Here is a 17,720-nt window from a genome sequence, read left to right on the forward strand (position 1 = left end):
TATCCAACCTCAGGCCATACGAGATATAGACGAGTTTGTTTCTTTATTGGCACAGATTTGGAGAAATTTAGCATTACACCACTTGCTTACCAGGATCTTCTGCAGTGAATGGGTGCCGTCAGAATGAGAGTCCAAAAAGCTGATAAAAACATCACAATAATACACAAGTATGCATGTTTGTATGAAACAAATATATTATTAAGACATTTTTTACTTTAAACCATTGTTTCTGGTTACATTACAAGTTTTAATTCTCCAGTGAAAAAGTTGTCTAGTCTGAATCAGAGAAATATGCACAGATCAAGTAATATTTACAAGCAAAAACAGTCCAAAACATCTCTCTCTCTCTCTCTCTCTCTCTCTCTCTCTCTCTCTCTCTCTCTCTCTCTCTCTCTCTCTCTCTCTCTCTCTATATATATATATATACTCTCTCTCTCTCTATATATATATATATATATATATATGAAGTGAAAAGCTGTGTGTTTGTAAGAAACAAATCCATCAGTGAATTTTAATGTGAGACAATGTGTTTTAAACAATAGTTTAAAGTTAATAAACACCTTAATAATGCATTTGTTTCTTACAAACACACAGCTTTTCACGTCACAAGACATTGATTGATGGACTGGAGCGGTGTAGATTACGTGTGGATTATTGTGATGTTTTTATCAACTGTTTGGGCTCTCATTCTGATGGTACCCATTCACTGCAGAGGATCCATTGGTGAGCAAGTGATGTACAGTAATGCTAAATTTCTCCAAACCTGTTCAAATGAATAAACTCATCTACAGTACATCTTAGCCTGAGTATGACTAAATTTGCAGCAAATTTTTATTTTTGGCTGAACTTTACCTTTAAAATGACATAATTAGGGAAACATAACAATATTAAGCTCACCAACGTAAATTTACATTTTAAATATTTCTGATAGATATCTGAAAGGTTCTCCAATAAGATAAATATTAAATGGAAGATTTAACACTCAAGTTTTGTCATGACAAAATGTATGTTAATATAAACAGTTTAACATATTCTTAGCTTAATGGGCTTAATAGGAACTACATGTCAATGAAGCTGCTCCTTAAAAATCCACTTGAGAAAAAGAAAAAAAAAAGTTTTCTGGATAATAGTTACAAACAGAAGATGAAATAGTTTTGAATGTGTTCATTTTATGTTATTAGCAACCACAGTATCATGCACTAGCTCCAAAAACATACAAAATCCATCCTTTCAAATAAAGCATTGCTTTAAAATACCAGAACAAATCATATTATTTTGCATTTGATTTACTAATCTCTTAGTTTTAAAATTCTATTAAAAATATATAGCCTCATCAATGTCTCAAACAACAACATTTTTGATTGCAAATAACTAAATAACTAAATATTTAAATAGGCTCCAAAATAAAAATAAATAAATAAATAAATAAAGCAGGATTATTTACATTTTCATTGTTGCTATGAAATCCGCACTGCTGCAGTTTGGGCAAAAAGGACAGCAGTAATTTGTGAGCACCTTTCTGAATCATAATACAGCAAACAGGATGTTCTACGACCTTTGCGAACACGTATAAGCGAACCCCGCAAGACTGCAAGAAGTGCATCTTACTGTGAGCTTCTTGCAGGGTTCATTTTATGATCTTCATTAGAGCAGACGTGTTCTGCCACAGCAAGAACTACATGCGGTTCACTGATTATCCAGGGGTAATTAAAACTCAGCATTGATTATGCAGACTGATTGAGGTAATTAATATCCTCTCGGTAAAGTGATGAACTACTCTAAGAAAGGATACTCACAACAATGCAACAAACTACATTCTTGATCTCCAAAGTACAGAGAGGAGAAAGTGTAGGTGTGAGGTTGATTAGAACACTTTCCTCATAATAACTTTCAGCCAATTTCAAATCACATTAAGTAAATGAACACTGTGGATCGTTCAACTTTAATGCAACTCCATACAGCTGGAGGAATTAAACTGCTCTTGGAATGATGAATATTGGTTGTTTCAGCCTTTTTTGGTTGCCATGGGTAATCTGAATTAACATACATTAACCTTTCCCTAAGCACATCAGGGAACTCCATATCCAGAAGGGTCTGACAGGCATAAACTCCATCGTCAATGAATGCATGGCCATCTGTTTTGCTCGAAACACAGAACAGACTCTGGATTTGTATTCTACAGCCTTAGACTGCACAAAGCTTGATGATCCTTGATGGTGAACTTGACGACTGTGAGCCATTCACATGACAATGACTGACTTAAAAGCAGTGGACAGGAAGTCAAGGACAGTTCAGAGAGGCGTCAATGAGGCACATGTAAACTTGAACCAACAACTTAGATCACAATGTGAGCGGCAACCGAGTCCTGGAATTTTGGAGTGCTGGAGCTGTATTACAGAAACATCCTAACCTTAGGATCCTAACCATGATACTTATTTCACTTATTAAAATCATAAGTCCAGAATCAAGATAGGAAGTTACTGTATTACAGTCCCTTGAAGTGTAGAGTGCTTTTTCCCCTTAATTTGGCAGAGTGTTGTCCTGTCTCACGGCGAGATTGGTGTGATATCACTTTAGTACTAGCATTAAACACTTGTTCATGGCCAAAAATGCAATAGCATGTCAGCAAGAACTCGCTATGAATTAATGTGTTCATATATTATCATCAGCCAGAACGAAGAAGTGGAAAGAAGAAATGGAAATGTAAATTTTTATCAGAAATAAATAATGTATAAAATGTGAATGTTAATATCTTGTGAAAAAGAACTGTGCTTAATTGTATTGAATGTACATTTGTGTCCTGCAAATTTCAATTTATTAGCTTTACTTGAAAATATCTTGCAAATTTCTTGCCTCAGAGAAATCTCGTAAATGTTACTAATTATTTTCAAGTTTTCATAAATTGGATTCTGAGTACTTGGATATAATGAGCAACTTAAAGGGTTAGTTCAGCCAAAAATGAAAATTATGTCATTAATGACTCACCCTCATGTCGTTCCAAACCCGTAAGACCTCCGTTCATCTTCGGAACACAGTTCCAAGATATTTTAGATTTAGTCAGAGAGCTTTCTGTCCCTCCATTGAAAATGTATGTACGGTATACTGTCCATGTCCAGAAAGGTAATAAAAGCATCTTCAACGTAGTCCACGTGACATCAGAGGGTCCGTTAGAATTTATTGAAGCATCGAAAATACATTTTGCTCCAAAATTAACAAAAATTATGACTTTATTCAGCATTTTCTTCTCTTCCGGGTCTGTTGCGAGCGCGTTCACAACACTGCAGTGACGCCGCTGATGTACAACGCTGCTGACTTGTTTTCTTTGTTATTGGGCACACCAGAGAACACGTCAGCAGTGTCGCACGTCAACAGTCCCAGCAGTCGCGTTCACAACAGACCCGGAAGAGAAGACAATCCTGAATAAAGTCATAATTTTTGTTATTTTTGGAGCAAAATGTATTTTCTATGCTTCAATAAATTCTAATGGACCCTCTGATGTCACATGGACTACTTTGAAGATGTTTTTATTACCTTTCTGGACATGGACAGTATACCGTACATACATTCTCAATGGAGGGACTGAAAGCTCTTGGACTAAATCTAAAATATCTTAAACTGTGTTCCGAAGATGAACGGAGGTCTTACGGGTTTGGAACGACATGAGGGTGAGTCATTAATGACATAATTTTCATTTTTGGCTGAACTAACCCTTTAACTAGATAAAACATTACTGTGTGCAATGGGCTCAGATGTGTTGTATATTTGTCAAATGTCAAAGAATGACATCAGCATGATGGAGTTCACCCTGTAGTCTGTTTAGGGTTTGCATGATGGAGGTCACCCTGTAGTCTGTTTAGGGTTTCCAAGTAACAAATATTCATAAATTATGACAGCTGTGTGATTATTGGCTGGTTTTACAATTAATTTGTATGTGGTAAAGACCGAAGCAGAGAGACTGAGATCAGGAGCATCAGAAATAGGTCGGGATGAGTCTCTGCACTCTTTAATACATTCATCTGCTTCAATAAATAATAAGTGTCCATTCTGAGACCTTCGACGCCTCATAAACTCATGGCAAGGGTCACTCTCCCGCAATATGAGCCCAGATTACAGTTTAAATGGGAGACTCACAGCACAACCATGAAAATCCACAACCACTATGGTTTGTTAAAAGCAGTGGTGCATTCTGGAAGATGCTGGGATATTGATTTTTCTTTCTTTGATTCTTTGACAGAATCTACCACAATCAAAAAAATCTGCCTCTTCTAAATTAGTGTAATGTGGGAATATGTAAGGTCTGTTTTGGGTTTTGTTTGTTGTTCATTGTTTTCATGTCTTTTACTTTGTAGTTTGTTTCATGCTGTTAGTGTCATGCTTCCCTTGCCTTCTTGTCTTTATGCTATTGGTTCCTCTTGTTCATTGTGTCATGTTCTGATTGGTTGTCTTAGTCATGTGTCTTGTTCCCCATTGGTCGGTTCTTGTCATGTGACCTGTATTGTTTGTTATAAGTAGTCATGTTTTTGCCATTATTCCTTGTTGTGTATTATTGTTGTAACCTGCTGTTGGTGAGTCTAGTCTGTTACTGTCAAGTCTGATTCATGCCTCGTCAAGTCAAGTCTGTTCAAGTTAAGTTAAGTTAAGTTAAGTTAAGTTGAGTCAAGTCTTTGTTTCTTGTTTGGATTATGTTTGGATGTTTTGGATCACTCTGTAAATAAACTGCACTTGGGTTCTCACTACGCTTGCCTTCAGTGGACTATCTTTACAGTTAGATACAACTTGTTTCATGCAGATCACAGTACATAATCTTTAAAGAGGTCATATGATGTTGCTAAAAAGAACATTTTTTTGTGTTTTTGGTGTAATGAAATGTGTTTATGCAGTTTAAGGTTAAAAAAAAAAACACATTATTTTCCACAAACTGTATATTATTGTTTCTCCTCTATGCCCCGCCTTTCTGAAATTTGTCCTTTTTTACAAAGCTCATTGGTCTGAAAAGCGAGGTGTGCTCTGATTGGCCAGCTATCCAGTTCATTGTTATTGGCTGAATGCCTCAAGCGTGTGATGGAAATGTTATGCCCCGTGCCCCCCAGCTCTGCATATTTTGCACGTCTCTCTTTGTTAACACACCTGACTCGGATAATCAGCTCGCTAGAAGTGAGCTTCATGCATGAACTGTGTTCCCATTGACATGGTCCCTACACGGTGTTCATTGCTCCCTACTCCCTGAGCAGGGGAAATCTGTTGAAGTTTTCCTCACTTTGGAACATTCATTCACGGATTTGCTCTGTGCAACGTCTTCACACACGGACAAGTGTGACATCATATATGTCTGTAAATAAATACAATTTAAATTAACATCTTGCATACTTCAATGCACTTTGAATGGAACATATACGTTCGCTTCGAACTGGAATCATGGCGGAATATCCTGTTATGTACACTTTGCAGGGCACTTACGTTCTAATAGAACAAACATCTGAAACTGCTCAAAACTCACATTGAATCATCAGTGGCAAATTCTTTACATTATGTAAACAAACTTACAGACTGTGAGTCAGAGTAGTCTTCTCTCTCAGGATCAGGAAACAGTCCTCCATAAAATGTGCAGCACACACTCGAATATTTGGTTTGAACTGTTCTGGAACAGTGTTGTAAATACAACTTAACCACTGATTTCTAGTTGTGTCCTCTTTTGGAAGGCCAAACAAAGTATTTTCGCTTTCACAACGAAACAGCGTCTCCACGACATGGCACCGGCGGCAACAGCGAGAATAAACGTTACGCCGCCTTTCTTTCCATGAAAATTTGGGTAGCGTTATACAAATCTTCCCGCATTGTGATGTAGACATGTGGGGGCGTGTTTAAACGAGGTGTTTTAGGAGGGCATGGATGAGTCTTAAATTTTATAAAGAATATCTCTTTGGGTTTAAGACTTTAGTCTTTGCAACTTTACAGATCTTCTTTATGCACCAAGAGCTTGTAACACTCCAAAGAGAAAGGAAAACTTGAAATTGCATCATATGACCCCTTTAAAGATGCATATTTGCTTTAGATTTATTGAACGTTCACCTTAGTTCTTCTCAGGTCAGAATAATAAAGATTTTTCTGGCCAGTACTTGTCCTGACAAGACCTCATTTACTGCAGCTTTGCAAGGCATAGAAAACAAATGTCCATGTTTGTATCCAAATCTTTTATACCTTCATAAAGCCAGTCGCTCAGGCCGTTGAATATCACACCCTCCTTCCCGGTGGAAACAAGGCGGATGGATCTGTTCTCCACAGTGGCCCGATAGTAGATGTTATTCTCAAATATAAAAATCTAGAGAAATGGACAGAAACACAAACACAAACACATTGCAATCAAAATTTGATGGATAGGTCAGGAGGGGTTTACTGGTGATGACATTTACAGTGTGTATGGAGAACTTTAAAGGGTTCATATCATACAGTTTTTATTATTACATTTTTCCACTCTGAGGTCCATTTATAATATTAGTAAGTTGTTTTTGTTTTCACCCTCTCTCTGACCCTTAGAAACATTCAGGTTTTTTTTTGCTGCTGTGCCTTTAATAAGTGCCCCATTGCAGGTATGACAGTTCTTTGGCTTGCTTACACACATACTGCGATTTTTGTTGTGTCACATATAGTTGTTAAAGCAACTGTTCATCCCAAAAATTCAAATTAGATTAAAAATGTACTCACTCTCAGACCATCGAACCAAGTGTTCCTTCATCAAAAAAGATTTGGAGAAATTATCGTATTTTCATGATCTAAATGAGAGTGTATATTATATGTTGATACCTATGCAACACATTAGCATTATAAGAATCTTGAAGATTCTTCTCTTGAACATCCAATCTAATTTCATATGCAAAACATCTTGCTAGAGACCAAGTGTAATATAATTTCATCTGCAAAACATCTTTTTCTCATTGGCTCAATCAAATCCCAGAGGTGTGTCCTCGATAGAAGATAAAGCTCCAACACTTAGCTCACCCAGTTTGCAGTTCTGTTAGATTCTGAGAAGATGAGGATGTGAGCTAGAACGCTTCTAAGGACACCCTTAGTTTGTGCCAGGCCTCGTGCCTTGACTTTCCATTCACCAAAGATCCTAGGATCTCAGCTGATGTCTCTCTTAGCTCTTTTTCATTTTCCACTGGGAAGAAACTCCCAATCACCATTGAGTAAGGACATCTTTGGAATTCATCACACTTCAAAACCGGAAGAACGTGATTGCAACTCCTACACCACCAAACATCCAAACCATCAAGACTTTGCATCCAGACGCTCATTCCAGGCCAAGGCCATGCAAGTATTGTACATTTAACCCTCAAAGACTGAGACAGCTGCCCACGGCTAAAAATAACTGTTGTTATTAAATGTTTAATAACTTTTGAACCACTAATCCTATCTGAATGCTTTAAAACTGCCGTAAAGCAGAGATTATCCTCGGAGATATCCTATTTCTCTCATTTGGATATTCAGAGGCTCCGAAGTGTACGTGATTATGTCATCACATTTTAACAACATTGATTCATCAGAAGAAACCAATGCATTTTGTTCCTCTGAGCCAAACAGAAATGATTGTTGACGCTTAGTCCCACCCCCATGCCCAGATTGGTTCAAACTGTCCCATATTCAACCAATTAACATAGGTTTTGGACTTCTGAACCACTATTTAACATATTTCTTTGGAAATATGAACGAACGCAAAGTGAAAGTAAAGTCTGTCATGCATGTATGAAAAGAAACACAAAATAAAACATTTGCATGAGAAAACTCTCTAAAAAAGCACAGAAAAACACACAACAGAGTACTTTGACAAAAAAAACAAAAAAAAAAACAAGGATGAAACAGTGATACATATCTGATAAAGCACTGGAATTTATGTCTTTGCATCGCTAGGTGACGTCCCGGTAAAATCTATTCTGATGCAGCCAGATGCAAAATACAAAATATCAATTATATTATGTATATTACGTAAGTAAATAATTCTAGATAATTTGCACTCTTTTTTCTGTTGCACTCTGAATATTTCTTTGTATTGTTGCAGAAGACAATTTGTGCAATTGTTTTTACTGCTTGCTGCACGGTTTGTGTTTATTGTTCATACTCAGATTGAAAAAATATTTCTCAGAATTTTTTTTTTTTTTTATTATATAAGGCTCTTTCCATTTTCTTTACTCCCTAAATGTTTTTGGACACAATCTCTATTGTTAGTAAACGAAATATGCCTATTTTTCACTTAAAAGCTCTGATAACAATATTGTTATAAATGGCTATAACTTGCTTGGGGAATGTTATATGTAAACAAAATTTTATTTGGAAGTGAAAAACACCCAGATACAGCTTTCTAAAGAAAAATATTCAAACTTTAGGAGTTTCTGTTTGAGAACACAGTAAAAAACACCCACATGTTGCTTGCGTTTTTCTTAAAATTCTGTAATTTCATTCATTCTTAGAGAAAACAAAAGGAAAATTGGGACTTTAAATTAGTTAGACATAAACTTAGTTCTCCTGTTTATAATGATATATGGTACATGATGCTGACTTCTAGAATAGGTCTGAAAAACAAAGAAAAGTGCAGGTGTGTCAGGCACCCCAAAAATGTTCTAGGTCTTTAAGGGTTAACTAAATGAAACAGAGGTTTAGTATAAGCTATAGACCACGTCATACGGCGCTGATGGTTTTACTCAGGTGGTTAACTGACTCTTTTCATAGCTTCATTCTCTGGTTTTCCTGATGGTATCATCCATCAAATCTCATTTGCCCTTTCCCTTGTATGAGTGATTGTTTGTTTGTTTGTTTGTTTGTTTGTTAAACTGGTTTGTGTTAGTGTTTGGTTAATAAAACTCTTATGCACAAATTACATGAGTTTCTGATTCTGCCTTGCAAATTAATGTCCCTTACGATTTTGATCCTCGCTACATGCTCTGATGCATTAATACTGTATGAAAGTATTTTCTGTGGCCACACAAATATCCTTTCTTAGAGTTGAAATCAAATTACGCTAAATGTTCACAGGACGAACAGATTAATTGATGGCAATTTAATTCTGGCAGCTCATATAAATAATTGTAATTAATCATAATTAATTGTGATTATTTATATACATTTCCATTTTGAACTAAATAACCTTATAGTGCCAAGTCCAAACAGCTGATAAAAACATCACAATAATCCACAAGTAATCCACATGAATTCCAGTGTGAAGCAAAAGCGTGTTTGTTCACTTTTTTTTAGAAATAAAAGTACAAAAGCTGTCACTGGGGTGGTACCTTTTCAAAACGTACACTTGTGAACTTTGTAGATACTAATATGTACTGTACACTTTAGGTAATAATATGTATCTTAAGCTACTAATGTTGAATCTTTAATTACAAAAGAGTAAAAGGTACTGCTCCAGTGACAGCTTTTATACCTTTATTTCTGAGAGAAAAGGTCCACCCCCTGTTGTCCTCTCAAAATCCACCAGTATATTTGTTTAAAATGATTTGTACTGTTTTCACTTACAAGCAGTACTTGATCTGTGCATACTTCTCTCCTGATTCAGAAGAGATGAATTTTTCATTGGAGAAATACATTTCATGGATATAGGACTCGTTTGAAGTTTAAAAATGGCTTAATAATGAGTTTATTTATTAAAAACGTAGTCGTGTGGATGACTTGTGGATTGCTGTGATGTTTTTATCAGCTGTCATTCTGACGGCACCCATTCACTGCAGAGGATCCACTGGTGAACAAGTGATGTAATGGTGATGTAATGCTGAATTTCTCCAAATCTGTTCTGATGAAGAACAAACTACATCTGGCATAACCTGTACATTTTCAATTTTGGGTGATTCAGTTGAAATCAGATTGAAATAATGAGTTATCTTATTATTATTTTTATTTTTATTTTTATTAATATCATCCTGTTGATTATAACACCAAGATTCTTCACAAGCATCTACAGGGCAGCAACTGCTACACAGAAATAGCACCAGGTTTGGTGAACCTGTACACATTTAAAATCTGCTTATTAGGATTAATCATGTTTACCTTGTTTTCACCTTGACTTGGCAAGTCAAATTTAATTTTATATCTGTCAGCAAGTTTTTTTAGTCATTTTTCTGCATTTTAGTCTCAATAAATGGTATTTCTTTATCTACAGTATTTTGGACTGGGAAGGTTGTCAGTTCTGTCAGTTAATGTATGTTTTCTTAGCACATCAAGGACAGTTTGACAGAGAGCTCATGCGGATTCAAAGACATCTTTTCATTTAACTCAGGCCTTTACACAAAACTGTCATTTATTTGCTGAAATGAGTGTCAGTATCCAAACCATAATCATAAAACATACAGAGGAGTCAGCTGGTGGCTTCATTAATAAAACAACTTCCATAGCACCAACTTTAAAAATAACCTCTGCACTCAGAAATGAAAAGGAACACAGTCTATGCTTAAGAACACAGAAAAAAAGATCCTGTGGGAAGATGACAGGACTTTTAAAATGAAAACCTTCCTTAAAATGAAAACATTCAGTTTAAAGTTTAAAATATTTACAACAATAATTCAATATATGTTAGCCAAATTAAACCAAACTAAAATTGCTGAAAAATCTGAATAAATTATTAATGATCTGAACAAACGCTCATAGATCTATCTATTTTAGCGACTTTTTTGTTGTGCATCTTCCTCTTTTCAAACAGGATTAGTTTTCCCTAAAGGGGTCAGGTAAGTTTGTCTTACATACTTTGTAATATCAATCCTATCTGAATCAAACATGTCAGTGTTTTGCTCGCACAACCTCTGTAAAAATTAAAGAGCAAATTGCCCAGTGTTTTTCGGCTAACCCGGCAGTCCTCTGAGGAAAAAAAAATTCCCAGATAGGAATGTCTGTTATTGCAGTATTGTATTTCCACCCCATTGCTTCTGTTATTGCAGTATTACTATTAAGTCATTAATGTATTTAATGGTAACTTTTAAGAACTGTGTCTGTTTCCCCGAATATGAATCAAAAATACATTTTAATGTAGGATCTAGCACAAAATCTTTCGGGAATTAACCAGAAAACGTAAAATAAAATGAACCAAAAACAATTTTTAAAGTTGGGGCTCATAACATTAGATCACTCACACACCAAGCCATTTATTTGTGAATTGAAATGATCACCGATAATAGTTTTGATGTACTCCTGCTTGACTGAAACCTGGCTATACCAAATGATTATTTGGTTCCTAAATGAGTCCTACTCCCCATCAAACTACTGTTATACCAACATGAGCCCTGTCAGACTTAGTCGTGGGGAGGGTTTGTCAACAATATTATTATTATATGCTCAGTGGATTTACCCAGAAAACCGGATACTGGTTTAAATCGTTTGAAATAACTTATGCTTAATGTACACTGTCAGGATAGTGACAAAGAAAATCTAATCGGTAATTCTTTTCTCCTGGCTACTGTGTATAGACCACCAGGGCCGTATACAGAGTTCCTAAAAGAATTTTGGAGATTTCCTCTCAGAGAACCTTTTTGTTTACCTGGGGGGGACTGATAAAGCGCTAATTTTCGGAGATTTTAACAATTCATATTGATAATACAATGATGCATTAGGACTTGCGTTGACTACTAACTTTATTAAACGGTTTTTGGAGTTCAAGCAAAAATGTTCACCCGTCACCGCGGGCCCACGTCATCGTTTTAATCCATACGCTAGAACATTGATTTATATCGCATGGACTCGATATTACTGAACATAGAGATCTGTACCTCAAAGTGATGATGTTTTACTGACCAGTTTCCTTGTATCGTGCATTCTGCGTATTAATAATAATAACAATATCATTAGCTTCTCGCGTTATTCGTGCTCCGGAGCAGAACTATTGTTCCAGCCACTCAAAGCACGCATTCCGCAAAATAACCTGCCTGATTTATTCTCAACTGCTCTGTGTGACCCATAAATACACATGAACTAGACAAAAATTACTGGCAAATATGGGCATATGCTTCTCTAATACATTAGAAGCTGTTCCCCCATCAAATTGAAAAAGGTTATAGAAAAAACGTACGTGTGCCAATGGTACAACAGAATACCCACTCTCTCAAGAACGAAACTCGTAGCCCTCTTGAGCGCAAATGGAGAAAAACTACTTGGAAGTTTTTAAGAATTGCTTGGAAAACAGTAATGTCCATCTATAGACAGGCTCTAAAAAACTGGCCAGGGCCGAGCATACTCGACACAAACTCCATAGAAAAACACCAAACAATCCACGGTTGTTTTTATTTAGCACAGTGGCTAGATTAACAAATAAACCAGACGCCACACGATCTAAATATTCCCTCACAGTTAATTTGTAGTAATGACTTTTTATGAATTTCTTCACTTGCTTAAAATAGATAACATCAGAAATACATAACAAATGGTAGATTCTACGCGTCTACAGCGTCTAATACTTTTAGGTGTTCTCTACGAACCCAAGATCAACTGCAGTGGCTTTACAACTATAGGAACAGGAAGAGGCTAAATAAACTTAATCACTGCAATCTAAACCATCAACATTTTTAGTAGATCCTGTACCCCACTAACTTACTGTGAAAAGAGTTGTTTACCTGTAGCAGAAAAACGCGCTTCTCCATATTATTAACTCCGTCGTGTATCTTTATGTCACATCCAAAACCATTCAAGCCTGGCGGTTATTAAGCCTCTATATAGAAACCACAACTAGATCCTATTGAACTGCTGCAAATTACAGACCCATTTCAAATCCTTTCCATTTATGTCCTAAAAATTTTAGAAAAAGTTTGTGTCTGCTCAATTGTGCTCCTATCCTGCAAAAAAAATTATCTCTATTAAGAATTTCAGGGCCCCATCATAGCACAGAAACTGCACTTGTTAAAATTACAAATGACTTGCTTTCTTGTCTTGCTCAGACCAAGGCTGCATCTCATTGCTAGTTTTAACTTGATCTTATTTGCTGCGTTCGACACACACAGATCACGACATACCCAATATATAGATTTACACAAACTAGACAGGTATCCAGGGCAGGCTTTAAGACATGGTTTAGATCCTACCTGTCCCCGAGTCGCGACGCACTTTGTTTTATCTAAATAGGGGTCATCTCATTATCATCACCAGTAAAATAATGGAGTGTCCACAATGCTCTGCTCCTAGGTCCTCGGCTACTTTTCATATACAGTGTATTCCCCTTGGTAATATCATTATACAATCCGGATTAGTTTCCACTGTTATGCTGATGAGACTCAACTCATATATCTCGACAAGACTCCCCCAGGTGAACTTTTCTAAATTATCTAAGCTAACACAGAGTGTTGTTTAAAAATGTAAAAAAGATCTTGATGACCAATCAATTTTTCTCACTATTAAATTCAGATAAGACGAAGATATTACTTATTGGACCAGAAAAACATTACACAGAACTCTTGTAGAGTGTTACAATTTGCAACTAGAACGGATGTAACTGTTACGTCTCCTCTACTGTAAAAATCTGGGTGTTATAGTAGACAGTCACTTTGTCCTTTTGAAAATCCAATTTCCCATGTTACAAAAACGCATTCTTCCAGCTTAGAAAAACATTGCCAAGCTACGAAACACATGTTAGCCTTTTTTCTGATGGCAGAAAAGCTAGTTCATGCATTCATGACCTCTAGACTGGAACTATTGTAAATGCAAACTGCTAGGTGGGTTTGTCCTGCATCCTCAATAAACAAGGCTACAGGGTAGTCCAAAAATGCAGCGTCTAGAGTCTTTACCAGGTCAAGATAATCTGAGCATATTACCCCAAATACTACAGCCTCTGCCCTGGCTACCTTATTTAAGTTCCGTAATCAGTTACAAAAATAGAATTCTGATAAGCTACTAATAATATTTGTAATGTTTTTTTTTTTAAATGTTTATATTTGGTTTTCTTTTGAATTTTCTTTTGATAATAGAATTCTGAAAATATCACCAAAAAAAAAAAAAAAATGTGTAATATATATATTTCTGATGATATACAATTATTTATATATATATATATATATATATATATATATATATATATTATATATATATATATATTATATATATTTATATATATATATATATATATATATATATTAAAATATAAATATTATATTGACTATATTTGATTATTCTAAAATTTGACTGGTAGTGTATTATATACCAGCAACTGTTTGTTTTGTGTCCAACAGAAGAAAGAAATTCATGAATATTTTTGATTATTTTAGGGTTTGTATGTTATTGTATTATGTACCAGAAATTTTTTTTTAGGGTGAACCATCCCTTTAATTGTTTTGTTTATTTCAGTGGTTTTAATTATGAATCGCTTACACGGCAAAGAAAGTGTTACTGAGATTTGAGAGGCAGTTCCACAATACTTATAACCCTAATAAAAGGGTTTTATATAGGATTCATGAAGTAATCTGACTTCCATTAATGATAATTGTTAACATGCAGACTTTTTAATGGCTTCTAGACAGATATTTACGATTAACATCTCAATAAATATATTTCAAAAAGAGAAGATGGCTGGAGTAGACCAGCTGCTGGTCAATACTCCTGAATATATTCCACAGACATCAGCTTGTAAACCCAACGTTGGCTGTAGAACTGGGTCTATGTCCTATAAAATTTTAAATGTTATGAATCCATTTTTTCTTCCTGATTGTGAAAATATATACTGTTGCAAGCTAACCCCTCTCAAATCAAGGGAAACACAAAGTCCTTGTGGTCCAATTTCATTATGAACATCTTGATGCTGTTTTTATGTGATGTTTTACTTGGAGCTCATGCACTGCACTGAATGTGAGGTGTGTAGATAACATATCAGAAAGACTATTGACAGTGGACTGACTCAGGAGAAGCATTAAATTGTAATCTCTCCTAAACACACCACAACCACTTCACAGCGCACTGGATGACACACACTGATTTATTCAGGCATGGCTGAGGAACAGTAAACAAAACAAAACAGTTTTCTGCATAAGGGAATGAAATTTAAGGCATTTTAAGTTTTAAAACTTGCACAACTAATGAAAGACAAGACTGATTAACTGACTGATTGACCCTTGTGTAAAAATAAGTTTGCTTAATTGTACTGAATGTTTACTTATAAACTCTACTTGCAGATCATATACTAAATTATACATTTCAGGACTTCTTTTAAGCGCACTTTGTAATAATGTTAATTTAAAGGGTTTACTGTTAAGTACATTTTAAATCATTACGCTTAAAAAATCTTTGTTGTGCTTTAGTGGTACACTTATTTTTCCTTATATTACTATTAATTATTTATTATTTTTCCTTTTATTACTATTTACTATTTATTTCCTTATAATACTATTTATTACTGACATGTGAAATACTTGATTATACGTTTAACAGTAGGGTGTTATTAAATATTACATTTAAAGTTAATATATTTTAAATGTATTAAATTGCAAATTTATCATTACAAATGTGCAATTATAAATGTAATTAAACACATGACATTCAAGTTTAAATATAAATTACATTTAAGTACATTTTAGTTTACCATAAATTGTTGTCAGAACATTCTGCAGTTCATTTTAATAATATTTCAAAGACAAGGAATGTAATTATGAAATTACATATAAATATGTATTTAAGTCCTACTTATTTGGGTCAAAAAACTCTAAAATGTAAACTTGCATTTAATATACATTTAAAGTATAATAAAAATTCAATTTAAATGCAGTTAAGTGTCTAAAAACATTACATTCAGTTTGCACTTAAGTATATTCTTTTAAAGTATATTATTTCCATACTAAGAATTCTTTTATGGAAATCATGCAGGGGGAAGTTGTGGCCTAATGATTAGAGATTCAGACACGTAATCAAAAGGTCGGCAGGGATTGTAGGTGGGGGAGTGAATGTACAGCGCTCTTTCTCCACCCTCGATACCACGACTGAGGTGCCCTTGAGCAAGGCACCGAACCCCCAACTGCTCCCCAAGCGCCGCAGCATAAATGGCTGCCCTCTGCTCAGGGTGTGTGTTCACGGTGTGTGTGTGTTCACTGCTGTGTGTGTGCACATAGGATGGGTTACTTGGCTGTATGTCACATCACTTTCACTTTCACTTTTTAAAAACATGCTAATGTGTACTACTTTTCACAAGAACCATTTAACAACAACCCCTCAAAAGAAGCATGCTTCAAATGGCATTTAAGACTTTTATCTAATTTATCTAAAAATAAATCTGACAATTTTGACGGTTTAATTATTTAAGGTGAGATGAAAAACACTCATTGATTTCAATTATCCCAATAGCAGCTCTGCAACTGGGACAGGACTAAGATATATGGCTAAATTTCAATGGCGAGTTGGATATATAGTTATATTTTAGGGGCTAGGTGTAGATAAACAACCACTGTTCATTCATACAGCTGAAACATGAATATAATGACAGCTAGAAATACACAAACTCTAAACTAAAGTGGAGCTATATGCGAGTGTAAAAGTCTCAAGGTAACTTTAAAAACAATAACAGGGACACGGTGTGAATATAATAAAAGCAAGCAATCTCTATATACATCTGTAATTCAAATACATTTCCATTTCCCCCATGAAATGTTCCCCCGTCAAAGGGAGAGAAATGGCTTTCAGATATTGACTATAAAAGTGCGATTTCGATTTCGATAATTAGAAGGTGGCCACAGCAACTGTAGACTATTTAAACTGCTTGGTCACTGTCATTAACTGGGACAAGCGATTAGTCAACAGAAGAGATGGACCGCTGCGCGTGAGTGTTTTGCGTAATACTTGTTTATAGATCTGCTGTTTGAATTATTACTTGCTGCTAGGAATTAATATTTCGTTTTTTGACTATTTATACTTTGCATTTTCGTTGGTGTTTGTATTTTTGATTGTACTTACTGGTAATTATAATAATTGCCCTCAGCTAAGAAGGAGCCTGTGTAATTTGCATTGCGCCCTTCCTGCATTTAAGTGCGAAGTATAGTTTAGATTTGAGGAATTGCCTGGCTATAGGCTGTTTTCACTTTAGTGTCTTAGACTGTGGATTTATCTGATGTCTGTGTGCTGATGAGGAGCATCAGCGGAAGCGTTCAGCGGAAGCATCAGCGGAAGCATTAGCGGAAGCGTTCAGCCCTCCTTGTGTGAAGACCAGTGAGTGTAAAGACCTGCGACTTTATCTGCACAACTTCACCAAGCAATAAATCTGGCAAGGCACTTAAGTATATTTTTTATCTTCCCTGTACACACTCTCCTTTTCTGTCCTCTCTTTTCCACCTCTTTTTTGTGTTTCCAAAACTTTCTGGTTGTCTTTTGTCATCTCTTTTACGTCACACGCAGACGGCAACGCAATGTTGCTAATCTGTATCCTATCTCTACATCCTCTTCTGCACCTCTTTCTTTCTCTGTGGGTCTCTGGAATTGTCAGTCAGCTGTCAACAAAGCAGACTTTATTACTGCTTTATCTTTAAACTCCACACTCAGCATCTTGGGCATAACTGAGACCCGGATTCATCCAGAAGACTCAGCAACCCCAGCTGCTCTCTCTAACGATTTCTCTTTCTCTCACTCACCCCATCAGGCTGTCCGGGGGCACTGGTCTGTTCATTTCTAACAATTGGAAATACTCAACCCACTCTCTCCTATGCAATTATAACTCATCTGAATCGCATGTGATCACTGTAACAGCTCCTATAAAACTCCAGGTTGTGGTAATTTACCGC

At 35.6% G+C, this 17,720-nt stretch overlaps 1 protein-coding gene across 1 annotated transcript in view; it reads right to left on the bottom strand.

Annotated features, from left to right (window-relative positions):
• The window catches only part of dpp6a (dipeptidyl-peptidase 6a), a 177,181-nt gene that overhangs the window by 45,713 nt on the left and 113,748 nt on the right, over positions 1-17,720 (bottom strand). The window contains exon 8 of the mRNA XM_042714127.1: positions 6,199-6,319. Coding sequence (XP_042570061.1) covers positions 6,199-6,319 — 121 coding nt within the window. The remainder of the gene's footprint in view (positions 1-6,198; positions 6,320-17,720) is intronic.

The sequence above is a fragment of the Cyprinus carpio genome, chromosome A24 (genome assembly GCF_018340385.1).
Source record: "Cyprinus carpio isolate SPL01 chromosome A24, ASM1834038v1, whole genome shotgun sequence".
NCBI classification, from domain to species: Eukaryota; Metazoa; Chordata; class Actinopteri; order Cypriniformes; family Cyprinidae; genus Cyprinus; species Cyprinus carpio.